The 27,504-nt window shown below is 51.8% G+C and overlaps 2 protein-coding genes across 4 annotated transcripts in view; both read left to right on the top strand.

Annotated features, from left to right (window-relative positions):
- TBC1D9B (TBC1 domain family member 9B) overlaps positions 1 to 20,852 on the top strand; it is a 50,764-nt gene extending 29,912 nt beyond the window's left edge. Inside the window, exons 8-22 of one of the 3 annotated variants that reach the window (XM_070416779.1) lie at positions 6,577 to 6,738; positions 7,040 to 7,190; positions 7,653 to 7,867; positions 9,557 to 9,674; positions 10,488 to 10,773; positions 12,161 to 12,290; positions 12,417 to 12,515; positions 13,227 to 13,295; positions 14,081 to 14,321; positions 14,583 to 14,648; positions 15,852 to 15,923; positions 16,122 to 16,172; positions 17,694 to 17,756; positions 18,287 to 18,393; positions 19,464 to 20,852. In XM_070416779.1, coding sequence (XP_070272880.1) covers positions 6,577 to 6,738; positions 7,040 to 7,190; positions 7,653 to 7,867; positions 9,557 to 9,674; positions 10,488 to 10,773; positions 12,161 to 12,290; positions 12,417 to 12,515; positions 13,227 to 13,295; positions 14,081 to 14,321; positions 14,583 to 14,648; positions 15,852 to 15,923; positions 16,122 to 16,172; positions 17,694 to 17,756; positions 18,287 to 18,393; positions 19,464 to 20,150 — 2,517 coding nt within the window. In that variant the 3' untranslated portion in view covers positions 20,151 to 20,852. Of the gene's footprint in view, positions 1 to 6,576; positions 6,739 to 7,039; positions 7,191 to 7,652; positions 7,868 to 9,556; positions 9,675 to 10,487; positions 10,774 to 12,160; positions 12,291 to 12,416; positions 12,516 to 13,226; positions 13,296 to 14,080; positions 14,322 to 14,582; positions 14,649 to 15,851; positions 15,924 to 16,121; positions 16,173 to 17,693; positions 17,757 to 18,286; positions 18,394 to 18,862; positions 19,431 to 19,463 lie in introns of those variants that run through there. The other 2 variants (XM_070416781.1, XM_070416780.1) reach the window with 2 other exon arrangements.
- A 398-nt stretch (positions 20,853 to 21,250) lies between these two features.
- SELENOW (selenoprotein W) lies at positions 21,251 to 27,176 on the top strand (the record flags this gene model as incomplete). Its single annotated transcript, XM_070417036.1, is given in 3 exon segments — positions 21,251 to 21,377; positions 21,380 to 21,472; positions 27,160 to 27,176. Coding segments are annotated over 3 exon segments (237 nt in total), but the record flags the coding sequence as incomplete, so codon positions are not given.
- Between the last annotated feature and the right edge of the window lie 328 nt (positions 27,177 to 27,504).

Genomic DNA, 27,504 nt, shown 5'->3' with positions numbered 1-27,504 from the left:
AGTATATGCTTAATTTCTGACTGGTCCTTTTTCATGTCTTTGACATTCTCACTAAGATCCTTTAAAGTCTCGTTAAATCCCTTGAGTAACCTTATAACCATGGTTTTGAACTCTGTATCCAGTAGTTTTCTTGCTTCCCTTTCTTTCATTTGTGACATGTTTCTTTGTCTCAGCATTTTGGCTGATTTCCTGTGTTTGTTTATATGTATTAGGTAGAACTGCTTTGTCTCTTAGAATTGGTAGAGTGGCCTTGTTTAGTAGGTGTCCAGTGGCTTAGCCTCCCCAGTCACCTGAGCTGGGCACTCTAGCTGTACCCCTGTTTGGGCTGTGTGCACAGTCCTGTAGTTGAGCCTTAATTGCTATTGGCATCTCTGGGAGGAGTTGACCTCCAGTCCAATTGGCTATGAGGACCAACTGTGACTATAGTGGGAGACCTTTTGTCCAGGAGACACCCCTATGGAGCAGGACTTGTTTCAGTGGGGCTTTGGTGCTCACTGAGTCTGCCTCTTGAGTGTGTCACTTGTGGATGTGAAGAGTTGTAATCTGCTATGGTCTGAAGCTACCTATCATGTGTACTGACTCTAGGGCAGGGGTCATCAAACTACAGCCCGCGTGCCACATGCAAATACAAATATTGTATTTGTTCCCGTTTTGTTTTTTTACTTCAAAATAAGATATGTGCAGTGTGCATAGGAATTTGTTCATAGTTTTTTTAAAAACTATAGTCTGGCCCTCCAATGGTCTAAGGGACAGTGAACTGGCCCCCTGTTTAAAAAGTTTGAGGACCCCTGCTCTAGGGCCTCCAGGGAGGTGCAAACTCAACCACTACCTGGGGCTACCCTTCAGGAGCTACAGAGAGATCTGCAGATGGCTGCTATTTGCTATTTGTATTGGGGTTGGAGGTGCCCAGGTGAGGCCCAGCTGTGAAGCAAGGCAGGCTGGTGCTAGTGCCAGATCTTGGGCCTTTTATTGATAGGTTTGGGGCACACTGTCACCAACTGCAGCTTGTTTGAGAGATTTTAGCAAAGCCTGAGCCAGGACTGACGGTTCATTTAGAAAAGCTGCTACAAACACCTTGGTTGGGGCTGCAAATTGGATGGGGCGGGGTTTCAGGAAATCATCAGGGTGGAGCAAACAGTGTGCTCTGGGCTGATGGAGGCTCACATATGGCTGTCAGTCAGCCCTGTGACAGGGGAGATCCCAGCACTGGAACAATGACCCCTGTGAGGACTCCTGTCTAGGAGAAAGCCACCCCCGAGTTCCTGCCCCAATGCCAGACAATCTAGTTCCTCCCTGTATGTGTCTGGGTTCCCTCAAAGCCACCTGGTGCTGGGAGTTCGAGTAAGTTCATGCACCGGCCCTTTAAAAGGAACACCTGGGTCTCTAGCAGCCTCCATGTTACTCAGCCACAGTCCCCACTGGTTTTTACAGCCCATAGTTGTGGGGACTTCTCTTCCCAGCTCTGGAACCCTGGGCTGGGGTCTGGTGTGAGGCTGGGTCCCATTGGTCTTCACAGCCAGCTTCCACAAAGACAATCTCCCTCTGATTACAAAAATTGTATATGTGGGTGTCAGACCAGCCCATTCTGCGTCTCTGCCCCTCCTACCAGTCTCAATGTGCTTTCTTCTTTATTTCTCTAGTTGTAGGACTTCCATTCAGCCAGCTTTCAGGCGGTTGTGAATGATTGTTGTCCTGTATTTTAGTTGTAATTTTGATGTGATTGTTTTAATATATCTTTTTATTGATTTCAGAGAGGAAGGTAGAGGGAGAGAGAGATAGAAACATCAGTGATGAGAGAATCATTGATTAGCTGCCTCCTGCAGACCCCTACTGAGGATTGAACCCACAGCCAGGCATATATCCTAACCAGAATCGAACCGTGACCTCCTGGTTCATAGGTTGACATTCAGCCACTGAGCCACACCAGCCAGGCAGTAAATTTAATTTTTTTAAAAAGATATGTATTCATTCATCTTTTGATAGACACTTGAGTTGCTTCTACCTTTTGGCTGTTGTGAATGATGGTCCTATGAACATGGATATAAAAATTTCTACTCATTACTCTTCAAGACCCTACATGTAGTTATTTTGGAGAACTTCCCAGAGGTAGAATTGCTGGATCAAATAGAAATTCAATGTTTACTGTTTTGAGGCATTATCGTATGGTCTTCCACATTAGTTGCACCAATGTACATTCCTACCAGTAGTGTAAAAGGGTCCAGTTTCTCCTGATCCATGCCAATGCTTGTTATTTTCTGGGTGTTTTTGTTTTGTTTTGTTTTGTTTACAATAACCATTCTAATGGGTGTGATGTGATATCTCATTGGTTTTGATTTACATTTCCCAATGATTAGTGATGTTGAGCATCCTTTCATGTCTTATTGGCCATTTGTATATCCTCTTCAGAAAAATGTCTATTCAGGTCCTTTACCTATTTTTTTTTAATATCTTTATTGATTTCAGAGAGGAAGGGAAAGAGAGAGAGATAGAAACATCAATGATTCTCTCATGCTGTACTGGGGATCGAGCCTGCAACCCAGGCATGTGCCCTGACCAAGAATCAAACCATGACCTCTAGGTTCATAAGTCAATGCTCAACCACTGAGCCAGGCTGGCATCAGGTATTTTTTTAATTGGGTTGTTTGATTTTGTTGTTGTGGGTTAGAACTTCTTCATATATTGCAGATATTAGCCTCTTATCGACATATGATTTTCAAATATGTCCTCCCATTCTATGGGTTGCCTTCTCATTCTGATAATTATGTCCTTTGATGCAGATAAGCTTTTAATTTTAATATAGTTCAGTTTACCTATTTTTCTTTTATTACTTGTGCTTTTAATGTCACCTCCAAGAAATAATTGTCATTTCAAAATGTCATGAAGCTTTTCCTTTGTTTTATTTTAAAAGTTTTATAATTTAAGCTCTTGTATTTAGGTGTTTGCTCCATTTTGAGTTAGCCTTTGTGTATAATGTGAGGTAAGGCTCCAACCTCATCATTTTGTGTGTGATATCCAAGTTTTTCAGCACCATTTGTTGTAAAAACTATTCCTTCCACGTTGAATGGTCTTGGCACCCTTGTTGAAATCATTTGACCGTAAATGTGATGGTCCATTCTTGAACTCTCAGTTCTATTCTATTGGTCTATATGTCTGTCTCTATGCCAGTGCCATACTGTTTTAACTGCTGTCGCTTTACAGTAAATTTTTAAATCAGCAAGTCTGAGACTTCCAACTTTATTCTTTTTCCGAGATGTTTTTGGCTATTTGGGATCCCTTGAGTTTCCATATGAATTTTAGAAAATATTTTTCTATTTCTGCAAAAAAGTCATTTGGTTTTTTATAGGGGTTGCACTGAATCTGTAGATCCCTTTGGCAGTGCTGATGTCTCACAGTCTTAAGGTTTCCCAGTCTGTGAACACCGTACGTCTTTCCACTCTGTGTCTTCTTTCATTTCTCTCAGCAGTGTCTTTTCCTTTTCAGTGTATGCCTTTCACCTCCAGGGTTAAGTTTATACCTAAGTATTTATTCTTTTTGGTGCTATTGTAAATGAAATTATTTTCTTAGTTTCCTTTTGGGATTGTTTGGAGTTAATGTATCACAGGGTATATTTTGAAGGCAGTTCTGAGAACTGATGGGTCAGATGTGGGGTATAAGAGACAGAAAGGGGCCAAAGATGACACTGGCTTTGCCCGGGGCAGCTCAGGGAACAGAACCGCATTCAGTGACGGGGGATGGTGCAGGAAGAGCAGGTTTGGAAGAATTCTGTTTTGGATGTATGACGTTTAAGGTCAAGGATAAGGAGAACTAACAATTGACCACTGGAGATGGCAAAGAGAGGTCCTGGTGGCCTTGATAAGAGTTGTTCAGCCCTGACCAGTTTGGCTCAGTGGATAGAGCCTCGGCCTGCAGACTGAAAGGTCCCAGGTTCGGTTCCAGTCAAGGGCATGTACCTTGGTTGCAGGCGCATCCCCAGTGGGGGGTGTGCAGGAGGCAGCTGATCGATGTTTCTCTCTCATTGATGTTTCTAACTCTCTATCCCTCTCCCTTCCTCTGTAAAAAATCAATAAAATATTTTTTTTAAAGAAAGAGTAAAAGCAAAAGTGCACAGACAGCATCTTCAACAAAACCAGGAGAAAAGGCATTGCCACACCCCTGACTGCAGTGGTGGGGTCCAAGCACGGGGGGGGGGGGGGGGGGGGGGGGGACCATTATTCTGCATAGACACAGCATCACAGCTGCGCTGGGGCCAGGGAGGGGAGAGGAAAAGCCCTAAGGGCCTGGAGTTCAAAAATAACCAAAAAATAGCTCCCTTCCCCCAAAAGTGATGCCTCACTGAACAGAACCCTCAGCAAGTGACTCTGAGAAACAGTCCATGAAACTGGGAGCAGATTCCTCAGGCTCATTGACAGATAAGTACTAGTAAACAGAACTGCATGCAGAATCCGCTAACGAGCTGAGGGGAGAGGGAGAAGCTAGGGTGGCGCTCGCCATCGAGAATCTCAAAAACACCCGACAAAGCTCTGCACGGGGCACTCTCGGTCTGGACTAGGTCCTTCCCCTGGATTCTAGCAGTTTGTCATAAAAAAGTATTTAGTGGCCCCCAGATCCATTTCAGAACACCAGCTAGGGCAGAGGGGTGGGCTGTGGATATGAACTAGCAGGCTTATCTTTTTCTCCTTTTTAAAGTTTTTATTAAAAACTGCTCTACTGTGGTACCATGGACTTACACTATGCTGTACATATTGAAAGAGTAGATTTTGATGGGTTTAACATGGAGAGTCCCCATGCAGGGGACATAGAAAAGGGGGAGTGTGGTGTGGTGGCTGGTGGGGTCAGAGGTGACGGGAGGACGCAAGGGCAGAAGCCCCAGCCAAGACTGGAGCTGGCAGAGGGAGCCCACTGGCCCACGAAGCCGAGAAGGCTATGCATTGGCCACCTGTCATCAAAGGTGGCTTCTGCCCACTGAACGTGGTCTCCTGCCAGCAGTGCATCCCCAGGCTGGGTGGTACCAGGATGGCAGAAGCCCCTGCATCCTCCTTGGCTCATCCTCATGTTCCCTGTAGAGTCACCACTGCACATCCTGGTGGCCACTGGGTGACACAGTACCCCAAGTTCCCTGAGGCTATGAGTAGAAATGCTAATTAATTAGTGTGGGGTCATCACCCCAGGTCTCAGCAGAACCCACAAAGCGTGGGGCCAAGAGTGGAGAGAGATGTGCCCCACGTGAAAACGGGAAACTGCTGCTGGCAGAAGTGGAAGTGGATTCCAGGGAGCCAGTGACCAGTGTCCACCCAAGAGCAGCACTGTTTCTGTCGGTGGGCACTCAGGGCAGGAGATGAGGGGAGAACCAGAGAGGGTACTGGCCCTAGACCATCTGACCCCTGGGCCAGAGGACAAGCTCCCTGCACAGGCCATTGCCCACAGTGGCAAGCTTGCCTGGAAGTCAGGTGCCACAGGCAGAATGTAGTCTGGAGAGCAAGGGGCAAAGGCAGGTGCCGGGCATCACCCAGACTGTGTCTAAAGGGGCTGGGATGCCAGTGCTTCCCTGAGGAGACCTTCTCCTTGGGGGGAGGGGAGGAGTCAGGCCAGGAACTTACCTACTTGCTCTATTAGCATGGCTCGGTTCCAGAAAGCCAGGGAAGAACCCTGAAGTTCAGGGCTTCCTTGCAGACCTGTGTTCCTAGTGCCCCCCTTCTGCCACCCTATGTGCATTCCCCGTAGGTTCCCAAAACCCACAGGGTTCATTTCTCTTGCCATTGGCTATCTGTGCAATGGGAAAGCAGATTCCCCGGCTCCTGCACTGGGGCGGGGCCTCCCCTAATGCAGGTTAGACCCTGCGGGGAGGCAGCCCGAAGTAGAGATAATCCACAGGCGAGGACCCCCTCCTTACATCCAGTTCTAGGTCTGTGCCCTTATCTTTGCCTCCAGAGCCCCAGGAGTGCAGTGGACGGGCAGCCTGAGGAAGGCCGCCTTCCCTCACTCAGCAGACAGTTGTGGAGGCACCTGCAGGAGGGACCTGTCGCTCTGAAAAGGGTGTCAGGCGTGGGCCTGTGCTGGGGCCGGGCCTCTGCGCCACTTTCCTGCATGGCTCGGTGCGCGTGCTCCATGGGGTCCTCCTGCTCTTTCCTGGCAGTCCCAACCTGAGCTGATCCCTGTGGCCAGGGGCCCGGGAACAATCATGGCAGATGCCACCATCAGCCATGGGGTCCGCTGGGTCTGCAGCCCAGAGGCTGGAATAAGGATAGTGTCCCTGGGAACTCGGCGCCGCAGGCCGGCCCCTTGGGCTACACGAGCTGGCTTCTCAGAGTTTCTTCTCTCCTGGCCCTGACCGCACTGAGCAGGCCTCACAGGATGGGCCCAGAACCCTCCAGCAAGAAGCCAGCCAGTGGGGGCGGGCCTGGTGAAGGAGGACAGTGTAGGATTAGGCGAGGTGGTGGGTCCAGGCCGAAGCATAGGCTCCTGCTGGTCCAGACCAGGTGTGCCCCCCGCCCCCCCAGTGCTGCCCCCTTCGGGCAGTGACTGTGTGCACCTGGGAGGCCTGCAGGCTCAGTGTCGCCCTCTGTGTGTACTTTCCAGTCTTCTCAAGCTCCTCAGGAGGCATCAGAGCAGCCCGCCAGCCCCAGCTCATCCTGTGGTGGCTGCCAGAGCTCCCTCGCGCAGGAGGCGCCAACTGCTTCCCAGGGCCTGCTCAAACTCTTCCGGAGGAACGCGCCAGTGGAGGACTTGGGGGCCAAAGGGGTAAGCCCAGAGCGGGGCTCCATTGCCATGCCAGGCCCACGTGTGGGGGGCAGGGCCAGCCTGTGATTCTGTGCCCATCACAGGCAGTGTCGTCCCTGCGGGCCCCAGGCCTCTGCGGGGAGGCCCGAGTGCCTGCTGCCTGAGGTTGGTGCTGCGCTCAGTGCAGCCTGAGCTGGGGGCATTTACTGTGAGCCCTTGGAAACCTGAGGTGGCGGTCAGCGTGCCAGATGGAGAAGGAAGGTAGGAGAGCCACTGGCCCAGCAACCTGGGTCACACGTAGCCGCTCATTGCCTCTCCCCAGGCCAAGGAGACGATGAAGGAGGAGTTATGGAACATCCACTTCTCCGAGTACGGGCGCGGCGTGTGCATGTACCGCACGGCCACCACCCGGGACCTGGTGCTGAAGGGCATTCCCGAGGGCCTCCGTGGGGAGCTCTGGCTCCTCTTCTCCGGTGAGCTGCCCTGCCAACCCCCCGCTGGCTCCTGAGCTGGCCAGGCAGGAGCTGCCTGAGCTTCACAGGGTGGAAATGGGACTCCACTGTGAGGGGCCTGGGTCAGGCCCACACCAGGAGCAGAGTCCTGGAGAGCAGACGGCGGGGCGGGGCGCTGTCGCCGGCTGACACCTCTCCACCCACAGTGGGACTCGAGTAGCCCCCCTGGCCTCCTTTCCCTGGGACAGACTCTGACCACATGCACACCCTGGGCCACTTGGACAGTTTCAGGAGGCGGGGTATCAGCCATTGGAACTTGGGGGGGTGCCCCCTACAAGGAGCAGTCACGAGGGAACCTTTGCCTCCCACCACATGACTGATCCCAAAGTTCGCTTCTCTGTGGTCCATTGTCATCCCCAAACTGCCTGGCACTGCCCTGAAGCCCCAGGAGGGGAGGAGACAGCGCCCGCCGTGTCTCCACAGGGGCCTGGAATGAGATGGTGACTCACCCTGGCTACTACTCGGAGCTGGTGGAGAAGTCCACAGGGAGGTACAGCCTGGCCACGGAGGAGATTGAGCGAGACCTCCACCGCTCCATGCCCGAGCACCCTGCCTTCCAGAACGAGCTCGGGATCGCCGCGCTTCGGCGGGTGCTAACTGCCTATGCTTTCCGAAACCCTACTATCGGCTACTGCCAGGTAAGGGGCTTATCAGGGACCCAGAGAGCAGCACCCACCAGAGGCTCATGGGAGCAGGTCCCCATGGCCCTGGGCCTGAGAGATGGCCTCACATAATAACTTGAAGGGTGCCGTTCCAAGGGGTAATTAGAAACACTTGCTCATCTCATCCCCATGCTATATATTGTTATCTTCTATGTGCTTCTGGTATAGGTCCTGGAGTCATTTGATTATTTTGTGTGTGTGATAAAAACACATAATAAAACTTAACGCCTTCACCATTCATTCTTAAGTGTACACTCTATGGCAGTGCTGGCGAACCTTTTGAGCTCGGCGTGTCAGCATTTTGAAAAACCCTAACTTAACTCTGGTGCCGTGTCACATATAGAAATTTTTTGATATTTGCAACCATAGTAAAACAAAGACTTATATTTTTGATATTTATTTTATATATGTAAATGCCATTTAACAAAGAAAAATCAACCAAAAAAAATGAGTCAGAGGTGACTGCTCTATGGCATTAAGTGTATCTGTGCAGCCTTCACTACCATCCATTGCCAGAACTCTTTCAGCAATTCCCCTAGCTACCCCTGGCAACCACTGTTCTTTCTGTCTCTGTGAGCCTGACTCCTCGAGGAACCTCAGATAAGTGGACTCAGAGAGTATTTGTCCTTTTGTGGCTGGCTTATTTCATTAGCATAATATCCTCGAGGTTCATCCATGTTGTAGCTTGTGTTAGCATTTCCTGCCTTTTTAAGGCTGAGTAATATTTCATTGTGTGTATAGAACACTTTGTTAATCCAGTCATCTAAGGATGGACACTTGGCTTCCTTCATCTTTGACTGTTGTGAATATGCTGCTATGAACCGAGTACACAATATCTGTTGCAGTCCCTGCTTCCAGTTATGTTATTTATATACCCAGAAGTGGAAGTGCCAGTCATATAATGGTTCTATATTTAAATGTTTTAGGAATTGCCATAGCATTTTCCACAGAAGTTACACCATTTACATTCCCACCAGCAATGCACAAGGCTTCCAGTTTCTCCTCATCCTCACCAACCCTTGTTATTTTCTGTGTTTTTGTTAACAGCCATCCTAATGGGGTGAGGTGTCATCTCATTGAAGCTTTGATTTGCATGTCTGGCAGGATTTTATTGTAAATCTAGCGGGCATTTTTCTGGTCAGGTCAGATGGCTTCCTGTTTCCCATAGCTTGCTCCTGGGCTTCAGAAAAACAGGCCAACTCCCCCAAAATCACTTTCTGTAGGGCCAGTGTTCTGCATGGATCTCACCAGTGCATGGGAAGCCAGTATGCTAGCTTTAAGTCATTTTTAAGCTAAGATGTCACCACTGAAGTGCTGTGCGGGTCCCAGTCTTGCCATAGTCTCCCTGTAGCCATGGAGCCTCGCACACAGCTCACTTACACGTCCACCTGTACTCACACCTCAGACACCGGATGCCACTCAAGTGCCACGCGCTCATGTCTGCCTTCTCAGTTTTCCAAGTGCCAGCTGCCCAATTTGAGGGACGTGGCTGACTGTTTTTGTCAAGTTGATTTCCTGCAAATTACTTTTTGACAAATTATACATAGCCCAGTGGGATGGTTTGTTGTCGCCGGACTTGATTGTAGTGCCAAACCCTTTGGGGGAATTGACAGTTTTCCTTGGTGTCCAGCTCTGGAGGCTCCTTCACCGTCTCTGTGCCCACAGGCCATGAACATCGTCACCTCTGTGCTCCTGCTCTATGGCAGCGAGGAGGAGGCCTTCTGGCTGCTGGTGGCCCTCTGCGAGCGAATGCTGCCCGACTACTACAACACCAGGGTGGTGGGTGAGTGCCTGCCGGGTGGTGGCTCCAGGGTGGGGCCTCCCTGGGTCTGGCTCCCTGCCCAGCACGTCCTTCACGGGAGCCCTCGGAGGCCTCAGCCATGCTGCCGGCTGAAGACAGCCCCTGTCCCCACTGGACAAACCGCGACCCTGCCAAGTGGAGAGCCATGCAGGCAGCCCTGGCCGTCCAGGCAGACGGCCTGTGGACCCTGGGATGGCTGCAGGAAGAGCAGGCCTTACATACTGGTGGTGGGTCCAAGTCGGCTGGTGCCTAAATTCCGAAGCATCTAACTCTTCTTAAGCTTTTTTATTGTGGACAATTTCCAGCCTCACAACTCGAGTGTACAGTACACCGTGCACCTCTTACCCAGCCCAGCTCTCACGGCCTCAGCAGAGGTTCTGTGTTAGCAGTGGAAGTGCACTTGCCAATGTGTTCTGTGATGTACAAAAGTATGTCTGCTCTTTCAAGATTCGTTTCAGGGGTCTCTACTCTCGGGGTCCTTTAGAATCATATCTGTTCATCAGCTTCAAGGCAGGTACACACAGAAGCCACCAAGATCACTGTTACTGTCCCAGAAAAAAATCCCCAGTATAATGGAAGAAATAATTATTTTAAACCACCAAATGTATAACATCTCCTCCTGCCAGCCACCCCTGGGGCCTCCACAGGAAATCTGGTGAGACAACCAGGGCCTGCCTGCATGTGGCTCTCCACTGCAGCTGTGTAGGCGGAGCTGGCCAGGGACCCCTGGGCTTCCTGCCCCTTAGGCCCTGGATTCCACGCGGGCCACCGTCCACTTCTGCGTGCTCTCACTAGGGGCCCTGGTGGACCAAGGAATCTTCGAAGAGCTCACGAGAGAATTCCTGCCCCAGCTCTCTGAGAAGATGCAAGACCTCGGGGTAATCGCCAGCATCTCGCTCTCCTGGTTCCTCACCCTCTTCCTCAGCGTCATGCCCTTCGAGAGCGCTGTGGTCATTGTCGACTGCTTCTTCTACGAGGGCATCAAGGTGGTCCTGCAGCTGGCCTTGGCCATCCTGGATGCCAACATGGAGAAGCTGCTGGACTGCAGCGACGAGGGCGAGGCCATGACCATCCTGGGCAGGTGACCGAGTGGCCTCCCTTCTCCTGCTAGAGAGCCCACCCTTCCTCAGCCCTGGGCACTCCTTGGTCAGCAAGAGCCCAGGCAGGGCTAGAGTCAGGGACACTCCAGGACGGGGCTGGGGCCTCCTCTCAGTGGGAGATAAATGGCCGAGGGTAGTGATCACCACCTGGAGAAGATGAAACGGGGCAGCCCCAGCATGTTGGGCGGGAGGGCCATTGGGCAGGGAGGAGCAGGGCCTCCTGCTTGTGCCTCCCTGAGCCCAGCAGCATCACTCCTCCCACCCCAGCCCGAGGCTCACGCGGACCTGCCATGATTGCTGAAAAGTGGTCCTGGCATCCTCCTCCTCTCCGGTCCTCATAGACGCTCTGGAGGATCCAACCCCCACTCCAGGCCCATGACACTCCTGCCATGAGCCCCGAGCCTGCTTCATTATGGTTCTCCCTGCTCCCCTCTCACCCACCAGCATCCCACAGGGATCTTGCTGATCAGAATATCACCATCTCTCCCCTGGACATGGGGGCTCCCTATACCACTGGTGGTTCTCTGTACAAAGGAGCCGAGTCCTCCAGCCTGGCCTTCAGACCACTTACATCCAGGCCCCTCCTGGCCTCATTCCCGCCGAGACCCTGAGCTCTGTATAGTCCTGCTGACCGTGTGCACGTATTTGGCCCACCTGGCATGCCAGCTGCCCAGGACACTGGGTCATCCTGTCCCCGAAGGAAAGCCTGGGACACTGCCACTCAGCTGCTGAGCCAGCCCAGGTGCTGTGGGAGGTTCAGCCAGTGGCCAGAGTCTGAGACGGGTTCTCACGCCCTTCTCATACCAGAAACATCGGGCCTTGGGCAGGAACCTGTGGTGTAGATCAGCCACCCTCTCCCACCTGAGTGTCAGCCCAGCCCAGCAAGCCTGGGAGGGCGTGAGGTCCTGGCCGGCCAAGGTCAAGCCCTGTCCTAAGGCTGTGTTCCTGGGGAAACAGGTCCCTATGACCCTCCACAGCGGGACCCCTTGCGCCTTTCTCCCGGGGCATTCCTTTGGTCCCTGATTCTTCCTGGCCAGGGAGTCCCCAAGTCCCCGAGGGCTCGACAAAGGTGGGGAGCACATCCTTCCAATGGACAAAGCGTCTCCTAGTATGTGAGGATCTGTCTTATCCAGGGTCCTGCCCATGGGACCCCAGAGGACAGTCTGGCTTCCTCAGGCCTTGAGGGAGCAAGGCCTTCTCTCCACTACCTCCCGGGGGATAACTGATGTGCAGGGCTCATCTCTCACCGCCCTGCAGGATGCCCAGCCCTCAGCAGGCTCCTTCATTAATTGGGAGACTGCAAATTAAGTCCCTCCACATCACTGTCGCCTGTTAGCGCTCTAGACTTCTGTCCTTTAATCCCTCCAGATACCTGGATAATGTGGTCAATAAGCAGAGTGTTTCTCCGCCCATCCCACACCTCCACGCCCTGCTGACCAGTGGAGATGACCCTCCTGAAGAGGTGGACATCTTTGACCTCCTTAAAGTGTCCTATGAGGTCAGCACTGACCGGGGATGTTCGGCCAGGCCGTTCATTTGGTCCCTGTGATGCGGGTGGCCCAGCAGTGGTGGCCCTCCGCTCTGTGGTTCTACCTCACCTCACTGAGTCACCCTTGGCCCATAGAAATTCAGCAGCCTGAGGGCCGACGACATTGAACAGATGAGGTTTAAACAGAGGCTGAAAGTGATCCAGTCTTTGGAGGATACGGCCAAGAGGAGCGTGGTATGATGGCCCCAGGTTGCCGGGGGCAAAGGTGGGGTGGTACCCCATGTGGGCGCTCCTGCTGTGCTGCCTTCAGGGCTCCCCTCAGGGCGGGGCAGGCGCAGTTCCCTAGTGCTGCCTCAGTGGGACTGGCATCAGGGCGCCTGTGCCAGTCACTGTGTCCTGCCCGTGGGTTGGTCACTGGGAAGCTTATCTGACACCCAGTGTCCACAGGCCAAACGCGGTCTTACTCTGTGCCGAGCCCTCGCCTGGCAGTGCCCTGCCTCTGGGTAGTGACACTCAGGCACCCTCCACCCACCCAGTCCGCCGAGGTCTGCTAGAGCCTTTGTTCCCTCATCTCTGGAGGGAGGATTTCCTGAGAAGTTCTAGAACGATTCCAAAGAGCCAGTGTCAGGGTCTTCCCAGGGACCCAGACAGCAGCCACGCGATGCCTGCCCCTCACCCCGTGTCCTTCACCGGGCATTCTGGACAGGAAGCTCCCCGTCCCCACCAGGAGGGAGTGTGAACCGAGTGGCAGGTGGTGTGGGGGCAAGCCATGGACCACACCCTCTTTCCTGAATGGACTGCTTCCTATGCTTGACCAGCGGGCAGCACCAAGACGGGTTCTCCTCTCCTTCCTCATCCGCACGGGGATTCCCTCAAAGAGCGTCTCGCCTTCACCATGGCAGGAGCCTGAGAAGCTGTCACTCACTCGTTTCTCTTTCCTCCCAGGTCCGGGCTATACCTGGGGACATTGGCTTCTCAGTGGAAGAGCTGGAGGACCTTTACATGGTGTTTAAGGTGACAGCCAAGAGCAAGGGCAGCTCCGGCCCCATCCTGTCCCCGATGCATCCTCATGCAGCGGCCAGACTGCTGTGGTGGGAGGAAGTCCTTGGAGTTTAGGCAGGACATGATCTGAGTGTTAGAAAACCCGCTCGCCAGCTCACAGGAGAGGGAATGCCTGGCCCGTGTGACGAAATCCTGGGCGTGCACAGCTTCAAGCGTGGCAGGGTCCGGGCTCACCCCCGCTGTCAGGCTCCCCGCCCACATGCCGCTGGGCTGCTCTCCCTGCAGAGTGGCAGGGCTGTCATCGGCGGCCGGGTCGCCCTGTCCTCAGTAACCCCCGTGGAAGGAAATGTTTCTTTCCAGTGGTTTTAGCGAAAGGCTCGGTGCCGTGACTATAGGAGAGTGTCACTGGGTCAAAAGGGCCATCTGCCTGCCCATTGCTCGAGGCGGGGACAGGGGCTTTCCAGGTGCTGTTAACAGGCGAAGGAAAAGGGTGCTGAAGGCCACACTGGTCAGTTCCGGTCAGTTCCCTTCGGCCCCGTCTGCCTCTGGTTCCGCCCCTGAGGTGGCCGCTGTGCTGTGGCCTTAGGGTCAGAACAGTCGAGCCAGCGCTGCCCCTACCCACCATGGCCCACCGTGACCTGTCCCAGCACCCACACCTGTGAACAAGGGCTGGAGGCTCCAGCTTGAGGTCCTGGGAGGCTGTGCAGCTCGGCGCTCACCACTCAGGCCTCTGCAGCCATGGCTGGAGGAGGAGGGTGGGCACGTGGACCCCGTCTCACCAGGCTGTGCCCCTGCAGGCCAAGCACCTGGCGAGTCAGTACTGGGGGAGCAGCAGGCCCGCCGCTGTGCGTCGGGACCCCAGCCTGCCCTACCTGGAGCAGTACCGCATCGACGCCAGCCAGTTCCAGGAACTCTTTGCCAGGCTGACACCCTGGGCCTGTGGCGCCCACACGCCCGTGCTGGCGGGGCGCATGTTCCGGCTCCTGGACCGAAACAAGGACTCGCTGATCAACTTCAAGGAATTCGTGACAGGGATGAGTGAGTGGCTCCAGGGCCATTTTCCACTGGAGACGGGGGGGGGCCCAATGAGGTTCCTCCATCCCTCAGCCCAGAGCTGCCCACGCTGGGTCTGTGGGCCCCAGAGAAGAAGGAAGCGCGGGACAGCAGGAGGCCTGGGCCCACGCCCGGGACCCTCCCCAAGGGCCGCAGCTGTGAGGAGGGCCCAGGAGAAGGGGAGGAGGAGGAGAGGGCAGGCGTGGGGTAAGAGCCCTCTTGCCAGTGAGCCTCTTCCCTCCACAGGCGGCATGTACCACGGGGACCTGACGGAGAAGCTCAAGGTCCTCTACAAGCTGCACTTGCCCCCTGGTGAGCCTCCCTCCCACTCCCCGGGGAAGGCCCCTCACTGTCCAGAGCGGCCTTCAGCATCCAAGCACAGGCCTCGGGGGGGGGAGGGGGGCCACAAGTGGAGTGGGGGCTCCCCCTCCCCATGAGCCAGTGCTGAGGCGCACCCCCATCTTGGTCTGAGAGTTAGCAAGAGTGGCTGCGAGGAGAGCTCTCCAGGGCGGGTCTCTGAGGGGCTGGGGCTGGGCAGGTGCAAGTCCTGGCCCCAGGCCCTGCTCTGGGTGGAGCCGCCCTCCTGCTGCTGCTGGCCACGCGTGTCAGCACTGCCTGGGAGGGATTTGCTAACTGCTGGGGCCACACTCACCCCAGAGGGTAGTTTCTGTGCAGCCAGAGCGGGAAGCCCTGCTCTCACTGCCCTTGCCTGTGGCTGGTTTTCCCTGTGAGGCCACAAGCCACAGTGGCCTCCAGGGAGGTTGTATTGGCCACCAATGATTCTGCTGAGGGAGAGGCTGGCGCTCTCTCCCACTGGGCCAGGCCCTGCCACCTCCCCAGTGCCACACACTGCGCAGCCCGCACTGCACTCCCTCCCACAGCAGGGAGAATACGCCCCCACTGAACCGTGTGGGTCCCTCGGGGACCACTTTCAGAGAAAGTCCCCCTATGGACCAGTGTCCAGGATGCAGGAAGTGAGAAGAGCGAGTCACTTGTGCGCAGGTGGTCCCTGCACATACGCTGGCAGGAGCACAAACATCCCAGAAGGCCCAGAGGGAGGGAGGCTGGCCGCTCCCTGGCCTCCAGCTGCACTGGCTAGAACTACGGCCCGAGGGCCACATGCAAACACAAATATTGTATTTGTTCCCGTTTTGTTTTTTTACTTCAAAATAAGATATGTGCAGTGTGCATAGGAATTTGTTCATAGTTTTTTTTTAAACTATAGTTTGGCCCTCCAACGGTCTGAGGGACAGTGAACTGGCCCCCTGTTTAAAAAGTTTGAGGACCCCTGAGCTAGACTTTTACCTGCAACAACTATTACATTTCAAAAACAACGTAAAAGTCAAGAAAGTAGCCATAACCAGAGCCCGGCTTCATGATGACCACGGGCTCTACGGCGGGCAGGGAGTGGGGGCACACGCTAGTGGGGGGCACACCTTGTCCAGGACTCAGGACGGCCTCGCGAGAGTCACATTGTTTCTCCCTGCCCTCGCCCTCCTTTCGCTCTGAGCACAGCCCTGAGCCCCGAGGAGGCCGAGTCAGCCCTGGAAGCAGCCCACTACTTCACTGAGGACAGCTCCTCGGAAGGTGAGCGCTGCTGGGACAGGTGGCCTGCAGCCCTGAGGGGTGGGGAACCTGCCTTGTTGGGGTGCTCGAGAGCCAGGGCACTGCCTCTCTCTGGGCAGATCCCTGGGGTGTTCTCACTCATTTCTCTTGTCTCTGCCTTCCTGGACTCTGGCCTCGCCCTCCCTCCCTCTGCCCTTCACTTCCCCCTCTCCTTTCCAGCATCTCCTCTGGCCTCAGATCTGGATCTTTACCTGCCCTGGGAGGCTCAAGGTCAGTCCCTGAAGGCAGTGGCACCCTCTGCCCTGGGCTTCCTCCAGGCCTTGGGCTCTGCCTTCCTCACAGTTCCCTGCACGGTCAGGAGGCCTGCAAGTTCTTGGTCCCAAGGACACTTCTGAGTGGCTAAGTCCTGAGGAGGACCCATAGCCAAGGGCTTGTCATGGGTGGTCAGTGAGGGCACGCAGCACGGGGGGGGGGGGGGGGGGGGGGGGCTTGCACAGGCACCACCAGAGCGTCAACTCCACAGCCATGTGCAAAAAGTGTCCCGTTGTCTCATTCATAGGAACAAGCACAAACGCTGTCATTGCAACCAGGCAAAACACGAGCAGGATGCACGGCAGAGCAGGAGGGTGGTGGTGCTTCCTTGAGAAATGTTTTCCGTGTCCCACACACCCTCCTGTTAGGGGTGAATGTGTTTGTTTAAATCCCTGTGCTGCACTTAAGCCCTTGGGAGCACCAGATCCAGATGGCGGGGCATTCTGGGCCTGGGCCTTAGCAGTCGAGCTGGTGCTGTATAATATACCTCCCCAAAGGGACCAACACTCTGCCCTGTAACTTCTCGGGGGGTGAGGGGGACAGTACACGCCAAGGATGATACACCCAACAGAAATTACAAACAGCATGTAGCAAGGTGCCCAGGGCAGCCCGGGTCTGTGTGTTCAGTGGTTAGAAATCAACCTCGCACCAAAGGCTGTGGTTTCTATTGCTAGTTAAGGGCACGCGCACATACCTGGGTTGTAGGGTTTGGGTTTTTTAAAATATGTCTTTATTGATTTCAGAGAGGAAGCGGGGGACGGGGGGAAAGATGGAAACATCAATGATGAATCCTTGATCTGCTGCCTCCTGCACACCCCACAATGGGGATCGAGCCCAAACCTGGGCATGTGCCCTGACTGGGAATCAAACTGTGAGCTCCTGGTTCATAGGTCAACACTCAACCACTGAGCCCCGCCGGTTTAATCCCCAGGCCCAGTTGGAGAGGGTGCAGGAGGCAACCAATCGGTGTGTCTCTCATATTGATGTCTCTCTCTCCCCCGTCACTCCCTTCCTTCCACTCTCTCTAAAAATTAATGGAAAAAATATCCTCAGGAGAGGATTTAAAGAAGAAGAAGAGATACAGAGCAGAGCTGTATTTAAAACTTCATCCTGGGCCGGTGTGGGGGAAGGTCAAATTGCTAATTAGGCCCCTGTGGTTTGACCTTTTTCAGCAGAGATTACAGAATTTCATTCTTGGAGTTTTTCTCCATAATGTGCACCATCGTTCACTTAAACACTGAGTGGTGCGATTTACATTCCTTTGAAAGACAGGAAGTGCGAGCTGGGTGGCTCTGGGTTCCATGTAGCCGGTGGAGAGGAGCAGCTGCCCCTGCTGACAGGCGGGCAGCCAGTGCAGAGGGCGAGCAGCGCCTGCCACCGGGGCGTGTTGGCCCCTGCAGGAGACCATGGATAGCCGCTCACGGACCTCAGCGTGGAGTCGTAACGGGAGAATGTTCTGTGTTCTTTTTCGGTGTCCAGAAGCCCTGCGGCAGGAAGAGGGCGAGGGAGCTGGAAGTGAGGACGTCCAAGGAAAAGGAGGAGGTAAATACAGGCCCTCTCCGCTGCTGCCGTGGAGGCGGGGCCAGGGGGTGCGGTGTCCTGTCACTTCGGAAGGCCCCCACCGGGGACATGGCAAGCCCCGCCTGAGTCCAAGGCTCTCCCTGTGGAAAGGGGGGGTGTGAGGGAGGCCCTGCTCATGTCAGCCCCAGGCCTGGATCTTGTAGCTGTGAACACCTCCCCTCCCCACGCCGCTGCTGCCACCTCCTCCCGGTGCCTGCTTTCTGCCAGGACCCTTCTCATGCGCCCTCATTCCAGCCTCCCGTGGTCCCATCACCATCTTGGGGCTTGGGGAAGGCAGGTTGGCTCATCTGTATCAGTTTAGGTCAAACCTACTTTAGCATAGCCCAGGGGAGACCCCTGAGTGTTCTGGAGTGTTCTTTCACCACTTCCCCAAATGCTGGGGTGTTTGTCAAAGGGCCCAGACCACACCCTACCCCACTCATTCCCTGCTACCAGCCCCCAGCCCGCTGTCATTTGATAGATGGAGTTTAATTTTTTCTCCCAACTCGCAGAGGAGAAGGGGACCAGCCCCGCTGATTACCGGCACTACCTTCAAATGTGGGCCAAGGAGAAGGAGGTTCAGAAGGAGACCATTAAGGACTTTCCCAAGATGAACCAGGTAGGCCCCCCGAGCCTGCAGTAGAGGCTGCGTGAGTGGCCTAGCTGGTCCTCCCCCCGCACCCCAGAGGGGGGTTCTGTCTGCCTCTGGATCCCGCTAGTCAGATGGCAGGGACGAGTCCAGAAAGACAGGAGGCCAGGTGTGTCAGGGCCTGTTGGGCCGTGTCGTGGGGACAGCTTGTTCACGGTCACTCAGGACCCATGAACCAGAAAAGCACTGGGGAAGGTGGGCCTCTCAGGGGCAGAGACTTGACACACCACCTTCAAGGCGACGTGTCACGGCGCTCTGCACACACAGGCTCCTGGTTGATTTGCTGGTCTCTAGGTTTGGAGCCTGGAGTCTCGGTGAATTCCCAGGCCAGACCACAGACATGTAACCAACGCAGTTCTTTTTTAAATATATTTGTATTGATTTCTGAGAGGAAAGGAGAGGGAGAGAGAAACATTAATGAAAGAAAAACATCTATCAGCTGCCTCCTGCACATCCAACACTGGGGATCCATCCTGCAACCCAGGCATGTGTCCTGATCAGGAATCAAACCGTGACACTCAGCCACTGAGCCACACCTGCTGGACCAGCCTGAGGGTGTCCCTGCTCTACCCAAAGGGGCCCCTGCAGTCAGCGCCTCACTGTGATCTCAGGACCCGGAACCGGACCTCTTTCCCTCACTGACCGGCTGCACTTGTCTGGTCACCACCCTCCCAAGAGCTTTGATAGGAGTTGAAGTCGCTCTGATTAAAGATATAAAAAGCTGGAAGTGGCTCCAAAGCACAGCAAGAAATCTGTGTAGTCACTGGGTCCAGAGAATCATGATAGAAAAAGGCCCATCTGCTGACAGAGGACACAGACAGATTCCAGGTCGTTCTCTGTCCTGAAGGGCAGCTAGGAGATAGGGCCCTCTGAGGCCACGCCTCCCTCTCTGACCTCATGGTTCAGTCTGACCTGGCACCACAAGGTGCAGGCGTGGATGTGCCAACAAGACCACACCCACGCAGGTCGGTGGCCAGCACTGGCAGCCTGGCCTGTCTTCCACCAGCTCCCTGCCCTTGTTCTGTTTTTCCCTTTAAAAGGAGCAGTTCATTGAGCTGTGCAAGACGCTTTACAACATGTTCAGTGAAGACTCCATGGAGCAGGACTTGTACCACGCCATCGCCACGGTGGCCAGCCTGCTGCTACGCATCGGGGAGGTGGGGAAGAGGTTCTCAGCGCAGCCCAGCAGGAAGCCCCAGGACGGGGCCCCCGGGGAGGACCAGCCCCCAGCCCCCGACCCCCCGCAGGACCCTGCCCAGGAGCTCCAGCCACCAGCTGTGGGCGACCCCCAGGCCAGAGCTGGTGGAGACACCCAGCTTGGGAAAGCACCGCAGGAGAGCCAGGTGGTGGGCGAAGGGGGCGGTGGCGAGGGCCTGGGCTCCCCCTCCCAGCGTCTGTCTGACGATGAAACCAAAGACGACATGTCCATGTCCTCCTACTCGGTGGTCAGCACGGGCTCCCTGCAGTGTGAGGACCTGGCCGACGACACTGTGCTGGTGGGCGCGGAGGCCCGCAGCCCCTTGGCCCCCAGCCGCAACGGGGGCTCCGTCGACACCGACTGGAGCATCTCCTTCGAGCAGATCCTGGCCTCCATCCTGACTGAGTCTGTGCTGGTGAACTTCTTTGAGAAGAGGATGGACATTGGACTCAAGATCAAGGACCAAAGGAAAGTGGAGAGACAGTTCAGCTCCTCCAGTGACCATGAGCATTCTGGGGTTTCCAGCTGAACACTCGCAAGTGGGGCCAACCCCCGCTTCCCTCCGGGTCTGTCTCTCCCTAATCACACACCCCCTTCTCCCAGAAGCAGTGACTTGTAGAGGGAAAGAAGGCTGAACAGCCGCCGTGGGGCCCAGGCAGAGGCTCTGCCCTTCTTCCAGCCCTGGGCCCTGGGGCCCCGCAGATGCCAGAGCCTCCTGTGTGCTCTGCCTGCCCAGTGCCCGCCCACCTGCGCCACCGCCAGGCCACGCCGGGCCCCCCCACAGGCTCCCCTGCAGCCGCCTGCTCGGAGCTTTCCTGCTCGGAGCACCTGCCTGTTGGGCACCAGTGGCCACTCTCCAGGAGCCCCTGAGGGACACTGGGTGCCAGGCAGGCGTATTCTAATGTTCCTTCAGCTCGCCATCCTCACCATTAACCTTAACACATTCCTCAGGTCCTGATGTCTTTCCTCGTGTTCTTTTCCGTTAGCTAACAATCACACTGTGTTTAATGCCTTAATAAGTCCCTGAAAGAACTGAAAACCACACTGTGGCCGTGGCCGGTGGGCTCCGTGGCTGAGCATTGTCCCATCAGGTTCAATTTCCTGTCAGGGAACCTGCCCAGGTTGTGGACTTGGTCCCCAGTAGGGGGCGTGCAGGAGGCAGCCGATGGATGTTTCTCTCCCTCTCCCTTCCTCTCTCTAAAATCAATAAAAACTTATTTTTTAAAAACAACCATGCTGTACATGAGCCTGAATGTGGCCTTGCCCACTGCTTGGGGCTCCTGGCTTCTCCACCTCCGGCTGCCAGACAGTCCCTACAGGGTGGGTGCCAAGGCCCCAGGGAGATGGGGCGCAGAAGGTGCTGATGAAAGCTGAGCTGAGCAGGGCCTCTGGTGGCCTGTGACAGGGAGCCCCCAGCTCTGCGCTCCACAAGTGTGAGCAGTCGGCCTGGGTGCAGGGAGCAGGCTGTGGGGCTATAGGCTGAGCTACAAGCACCCTCTTGCTTCGCATCAGGAGCTGGTCATCAGTGTCCAGTGTTACACACACACACACACACACACACACACACACACACGGGAGCTCTTGCTTTTGAAAGATCTAATATTGAAAGTCTTGGCAGCGCGGGTTCTCATGGGGCACAGATCCCGAGTGACCCTTCACTGTGGTGCCTGAGGCTACAAGCCCAAGTATCTTCAGCTCAAGCAGTTAGAAGATGAGTTCCCTGGACGCCTGGCCATCGCCGGCGAGGGGACTCCCCGGTTACCGGGGTCTTTGAGGTCATGGTAGCAGGGAAGTTGGTCCACTCTAAGGGAGGCGACGGCTACGCTGACACAGCTGCCCAGGCTCAGGCTGGTGTGCCCTGAAGGCGGAGCCCTGTGACCTTGGCCCAGCCCCTCAGCAGACGCTTCATGGTGGGACAGACTGAACGGCTGGTCTTTTCCTGGTGTTCTGCGGCTGCCCGGCGGATGGGTGCCCTGGTCTTTGCCTGTGTGTGTCTCCCCAGAATCCAGCATTGCACACTGGCCCTGTCCCCCGACTTCCGCTGTCTCCCTGCCTGCACTCCCCATGCCTCCCTGTCCCCCCTCTGGTGTTTGGGGGGTCCTGCTCCAGGATTCTTTCCCAAGGAGGAGCCTGGGGGGGAGAGGGGGGTGGGGGTGGGGGGACCCGTGTGTGAGTCTCAGGTTTCAGCCGTGTTTGCAACATTCACAGTTCCATAAATATTGAATGAATTTTTTTTAAAAATCTAATATTACAGTTTTGAGACATAACTTACCATAAAATTTGCTTGTTTTAATTTACAATTCAATGGTTTTTAGTAAATTTATAGAATTGTGCAACCATCACCAAATGCAGTTCCAGAATATTTTCATGCCCCAGAAAGCCCCCTCTCCCCACCCCTCTACCCCCCACCCCCCATCCCTGCCCATGTGCAGCCAATCCCCATTCCACCCTCAGCTCCAGGAAACCACGACTCCATTTGCTGTCTCTTTAGATCAGCGGTTCTCAACGTGTGGGTCGCGACCCCTTTGGGGGTCGAACGACCCTTTCACAGGGGTCGCCTAAGACCATCAGAAAACACATATATAAATACATATTGTTTTTGTGATTAATCACTTTGCTTTAATTATGTTCATTTTGTAACAATGAAAATACATCCTGCATATCAGATATTTACATTACGATTCATAACAGTAGCAAAGTTACAGTTATGAAGTAGCAACGAAAATAATTTTATGGTTGGGGGTCACCACAACATGAGGAACTGTATTAAAGGGTCACAGCATTAGGAAGGTTGAGAACCTCTGCTTTAGATGTTTCAAAAATCACTCTATGGTTTTATCTTGTTTACAATTTCTAGGGCACAGTGTCAATAAAGGCAACAAAACATCAAGGAAACTGAACAAGTGTTTTTTTCTTTTAAAAAGTCATTAATTGGGCCGAAACCGGTTTGGCTCAGTGGATAGAGCGTCGGCCTGCGGACTGAAAGGTCCCAGGTTCAATTCCGGTCAAGGGCATGTATGTACCTGGATTGCGGGCACATCCCCAGTAGATGTGCAGGAGGCAGCTGATCGATGTTTCTCTCTCATCGATGTTTCTAACTCTCTATCCCTCTCTCTTCCTCTCTGTAAAAAATCAATAAAATATATATTTTTTAAAAAGTCATTAATTGGGTGGTCCTGGTCAAAAACAGTGACGGCGGCTGCTAGGTCAATTCCAGGCGCAGCTGGCAGGACCTGTGTCTCGTGGCACCCACAGCGAGGAAGGCTCAGCCCCACGGAGAAGGCCCTCACCTACTGTAGAGCCCCCCAGGGTGGCGTGGCCGTGCTGAGCATCTTCCTGACGCCACACTGCCAGGAGCCTGAGAGGCCGACCCCTCGGCAGGTCCCAGCCGTGCCCTGGGGAGATGATAGCCATACGCTGCTCCATAACTCTCATGTGGATCTGCTTCTGACCGACACGGAGATGAATAAAAAGAACCGGGACCACTACCCAGTGGGAAACACAGCGCTGGTTTGGACCACTACTCTCCCCTCGAACATGAAAAGTGTCTGGGACCTTAAGCTGACCTTCTTTCTTCATCGCAAGTGATGACTAGAGTATACTGATCTCTTTGCTTATGGCAGGAGATGGCTTAAATAAATAACTTAGATTGGTGATTTTAAACAGTCATTAATCAATGTCATTTCCTTTCTAGTATTTATACAAATAACCACATGCTTTGCCATAAAGTAATTTCAAAGGATTCATACTAGAAAGACTATGTTTTGGGCCATAGTTAAGATACTTATACATAAGAATCCCACACAGGCCCTAGCCGGTTTGGCTCAGTAGATAGAGCATCAGCCTGCGGACTGAGGGGTCCCAGATTTGATTCCGGCCAAGGGCACATGCCTGGGTTGCAGGCTCAATCCCCAGAAGGAGATGTGCAGGAGGCAGCTGATCAATGATTCTCTCTCATCATTGATGTTTCTATCTCTCTATAATCAATATTCCTCTCCCTCTCTAAAATCAATTAAAAAATAGTAAAATGGTCTTAAAAAAAAAAAGAATCCCACACAGCAGTTTAGTCTTAAATTGATTGTAATTAATTAGAAAGATTTAAATGGAAATTAGGATAAATGTTTTATATAGCATGGAGAAGTATAAATTTTAGAATATACCAAAGATCTGAAATCAAGATTACTATATCCAACAAGGCTATCATTCAAAATAGATGGTGAAATAAAGAGTTTCCCAGACAAAAAATAAAGGCTAAAGGAGTACATCATCACTAAGCCAGCATTACAAGAAATGCTAAAGGGAATGCTATAATGAGAAGAAGAAAAAGAGAAAGAAACCCAGGCATATGGAATTAAAATGGCAATAAATAAGTACCTGTCAATAATAACCTTAAATATAAATGGATTAAATGCGTCCATCAAAAGACCTAGGGTAGCTGAATGGATACAAAAACATGACCCAACTATATGCTGTCTACAAGAGACCCACCTCAGAACAAAAGATTCACACAAGATGCTAGTAAAGGGATGGAAAAAAAAAAAATTCTATGTAAATAGAAAGGAATGCTGGAGTAGCAAATTAGACTTCAAAATGAAGGCCATCACAAGAGACAACAAAGGTCACTACATAATACTAAAGGAATCAATCCAACAAGAGGATATAACCCTGGTAAACATATATGCACCCAATATAGGAGCACTTAAATCTATAAAAGAAACTTGTAGAAAACTTTAAGGGAGAGAACGGCAACAATACAGTCACAGTAGGGGACTTCAACACCCCGCTGATTTCACTGGATAGATCTTCCAGACAAAACTTAACAAGAAAACAGACACTCTAAATGACACACAGGATCAGATGGATTTAATTGACATTAATAGAACATCTCACCCTAATCAGTTTGGCTCAGTGAATAGAGTGTTCACTGCAGACTGAAGAGTCCCAAGTTTGATTCCAGTCAAGGGCATGTATCTTGATTGTGGGCACATCCCCAGTAGGGGGTGTGCAGGAGGCAGCTGATCGATGTTTCTCTCTCATCAATGTTTCTAACTCTCTATCTCTCTCCCTTCCTCTCTGTAAAAAAATTCAATGAAATATATATTTTTTAAAAAATAGAACATCTCACCCCAAAGTTGCAGAATATACATTCTTCTCAAGTGCACATGGATCATTCATAAAGATAGACCACATGTTAGGACACAAAACAAGTCTCTACAAGTTCAAGAAGACTGAAATCATATCAAGCATCTTCTCATATCAGTGGAATGAAATTAGAAATCAACTACAATAAAAACACCCAAAAACATTCAAAGTCATGGAGGCTAAATAGCATGTTATTAAACAGTGAATGGGTTACCAACAAGATCAAGAAAGAAATCAAAATCTTCCTGGAAACAAATGAAAATGAACACACAACAACCCCAAATCTCGGGAACTCGGCAAAAGCAGTCCTGAGAGGGAAGTTCATAGCAACAGGCCTACCTCAAAAAACATGAAAAATTAATAATAAACTATTTAACCCTATAACTTAAAGAACTAGAAAGAGAACAACAAGAAAAGTCCAGAGTAAGTAGAAGGAAGGAAATAGTAAAGATTAGAGCAGAAATATTTAATCAATACAAAAAATCAGTGAAACCAAGAGCTGGTTCTTTGAAAGGATAAACAAAATTGATAATCCGTTAGCCAGACTCATCAAGTAACAAAGAGAGAGGACCCAAATAAATAAAATTAGAAACAACAGTGGATAAGTAACCACTGACACCACAGAAATACAAAGGATTGTAAGAAAATACTATGAACATGCCAAAACCGGTTTGGCTCAGTGGATAGAGCATCAGCCTGCGGACTGAAAGGTCCCGGGTTCGATTCCGGTCAAGGGCATGTACCTGGGTTGCGGGCACTTCCCCAGTGGGAGATGTGCAGGAGGCAGCTGATCGATGTTTCTCTCTCATCGATGTTTCTAACTCTCTATCTCTCTACCTTCCTCTCTGTAAAAAATAAATAAAATATATTTTAAAAAAAATTTAAAAAAAAAAAAAAAGAAAATACTATGAACAATTATATGCCAACAAACTGGACAATGTGGATGAAATGGACAAATTCCTAGAAAAATACAATTTCCCAAAACTGAGTAAGAAACAGAAAGCCTGAATAGGCCAATAACAACTGATGAAATGGAAGCAGTAATCAAAAAACTCCCAGCAAATGAAAGTCAGGGTCCAGATGGCAATGTGGGAGTTTTACAAAACATTCAAAGAACTAACACCTAAACTCCTCAAACTATTCAAAAAAATCCAAGAGGAAGGAACACTTCCAAGCTCTTTTTATGAGACCAGCATTATCCTAATTCCAAAACCAGATAAAGACACTACAACAAAAGAGAATTACAGGCCAATATCCCTGATGAACATAGATGCTAAAATCATGAACAAAATATTGCAAATTGGATCCAGCAATATATTAAAAAGAGCATACACCATGATTAAGTGGAATTTATTCCAGGGATTCAAGGCTAGTACAATATTCGCAAGTCGATAAACATGATACATCACATAAACAAATTGAAAGACAAAAAAAATCACAATAGATGCAGAGAAAGCATTTGACAAAATCCAACACCGGCTTTTTATAAAAACTCTCATCAAAGTGGGAATAGAGGGAGCATATCTCAACATGATAAAGACCATATATGACAAACCTACAGCCAACATCATACTCAGTGGGCAAAAACTAAGAGCATTTCCCCTAAGAACAGGAACAAGACAGGATGTCTGCTTCCACCACTCTTATTCAATGTAGTACTAGAAGTCCTAGCCACAGCGATCAGACAAGAAGAAATAAAAGGCATCCAAATTGGAAAGGAGGAAGTAAAACCCTCACTATTCGCAGATGACATGATATTGTACATAGCAAACCTTAAGCCTTTAACCACCAAAAACTACTAGATTTAATAAATGAATTTGACAATGTAACAGGATACAAATTCAACACCCAAAAATTGATGGCTTTTTTATACACCAATAATGAATTCTCAGAAAGAGAAACTAAACAAACAACCCCATTTACCATTGCAACAAAAAAAATTAAAATAGGAATAAACTTAACCAAGGAGGTAAAAGACCTTTACTCCAAAAACTACAGACATTGAAAAAAGAGATAAAAGAAGATATAAACAGGTGGAAAGAATATTCTATGTTCGTGGGTTGGTAGAATCAACATCATTAAAATGTCCATACTACCCAAGGCAATCTACAGATTCAATGCAATCCCCTTTAAAATATTAACAGCATATTTCACAGACCTAAAATAAATACTCCAAAAATTTATATGGAAACAAAAAAGACCCCGAATAGCTGCAGCAATCTTGAGAAAGAAGTACAAAGTTGGAGGAATCACAATACCAGATTTCAAGTTACACTACAAAGCCACTGTAATCAAAACAGCCTGGTACTGGCACAAGAATGGGCATATAGATCAACGGAACAGAACAAAGACCCCAGAAATCGACCATTACGCTCAATTAATACTTGACAATGAAGTCAAGACAGTCTCTTCAATAAAAGGTGTTGGGATAATTGGACACATACTTGCAAAAAAATGAAACTAGCCCACCAACTTACAACATACACAAGAATAAACTCAAGCCCTAACCGGTTTGGCTCAGTGGCTAGAGAGTCAGCCTGTGGACTGAAGGGTCCCAGGTTCGGTTCTGGTCAAGGGCATGTACCTTGGTTGCAGGCACATCCTCAGCAGGGGGTGTGCAGGAGGCAGCTGATTGATGTTTCTAACTCTCTATCCCTCTCCCTTCCTCTCTGTAAAAAAGCAATAAAAGATATATATAAAAAAAAGAATAAACTCAAGTCCTGGCTGGTTTGACTCAGTGA

Source organism: Myotis yumanensis, unplaced genomic scaffold, assembly GCF_028538775.1.
Source record: "Myotis yumanensis isolate MYYU_CA2020_CCGP unplaced genomic scaffold, mMyoYum1.0.hap1 SCAF_5, whole genome shotgun sequence".
Taxonomy (NCBI): domain Eukaryota; kingdom Metazoa; phylum Chordata; class Mammalia; order Chiroptera; family Vespertilionidae; genus Myotis; species Myotis yumanensis.
This window is presented reverse-complemented; position numbering and strand designations above follow the sequence as displayed.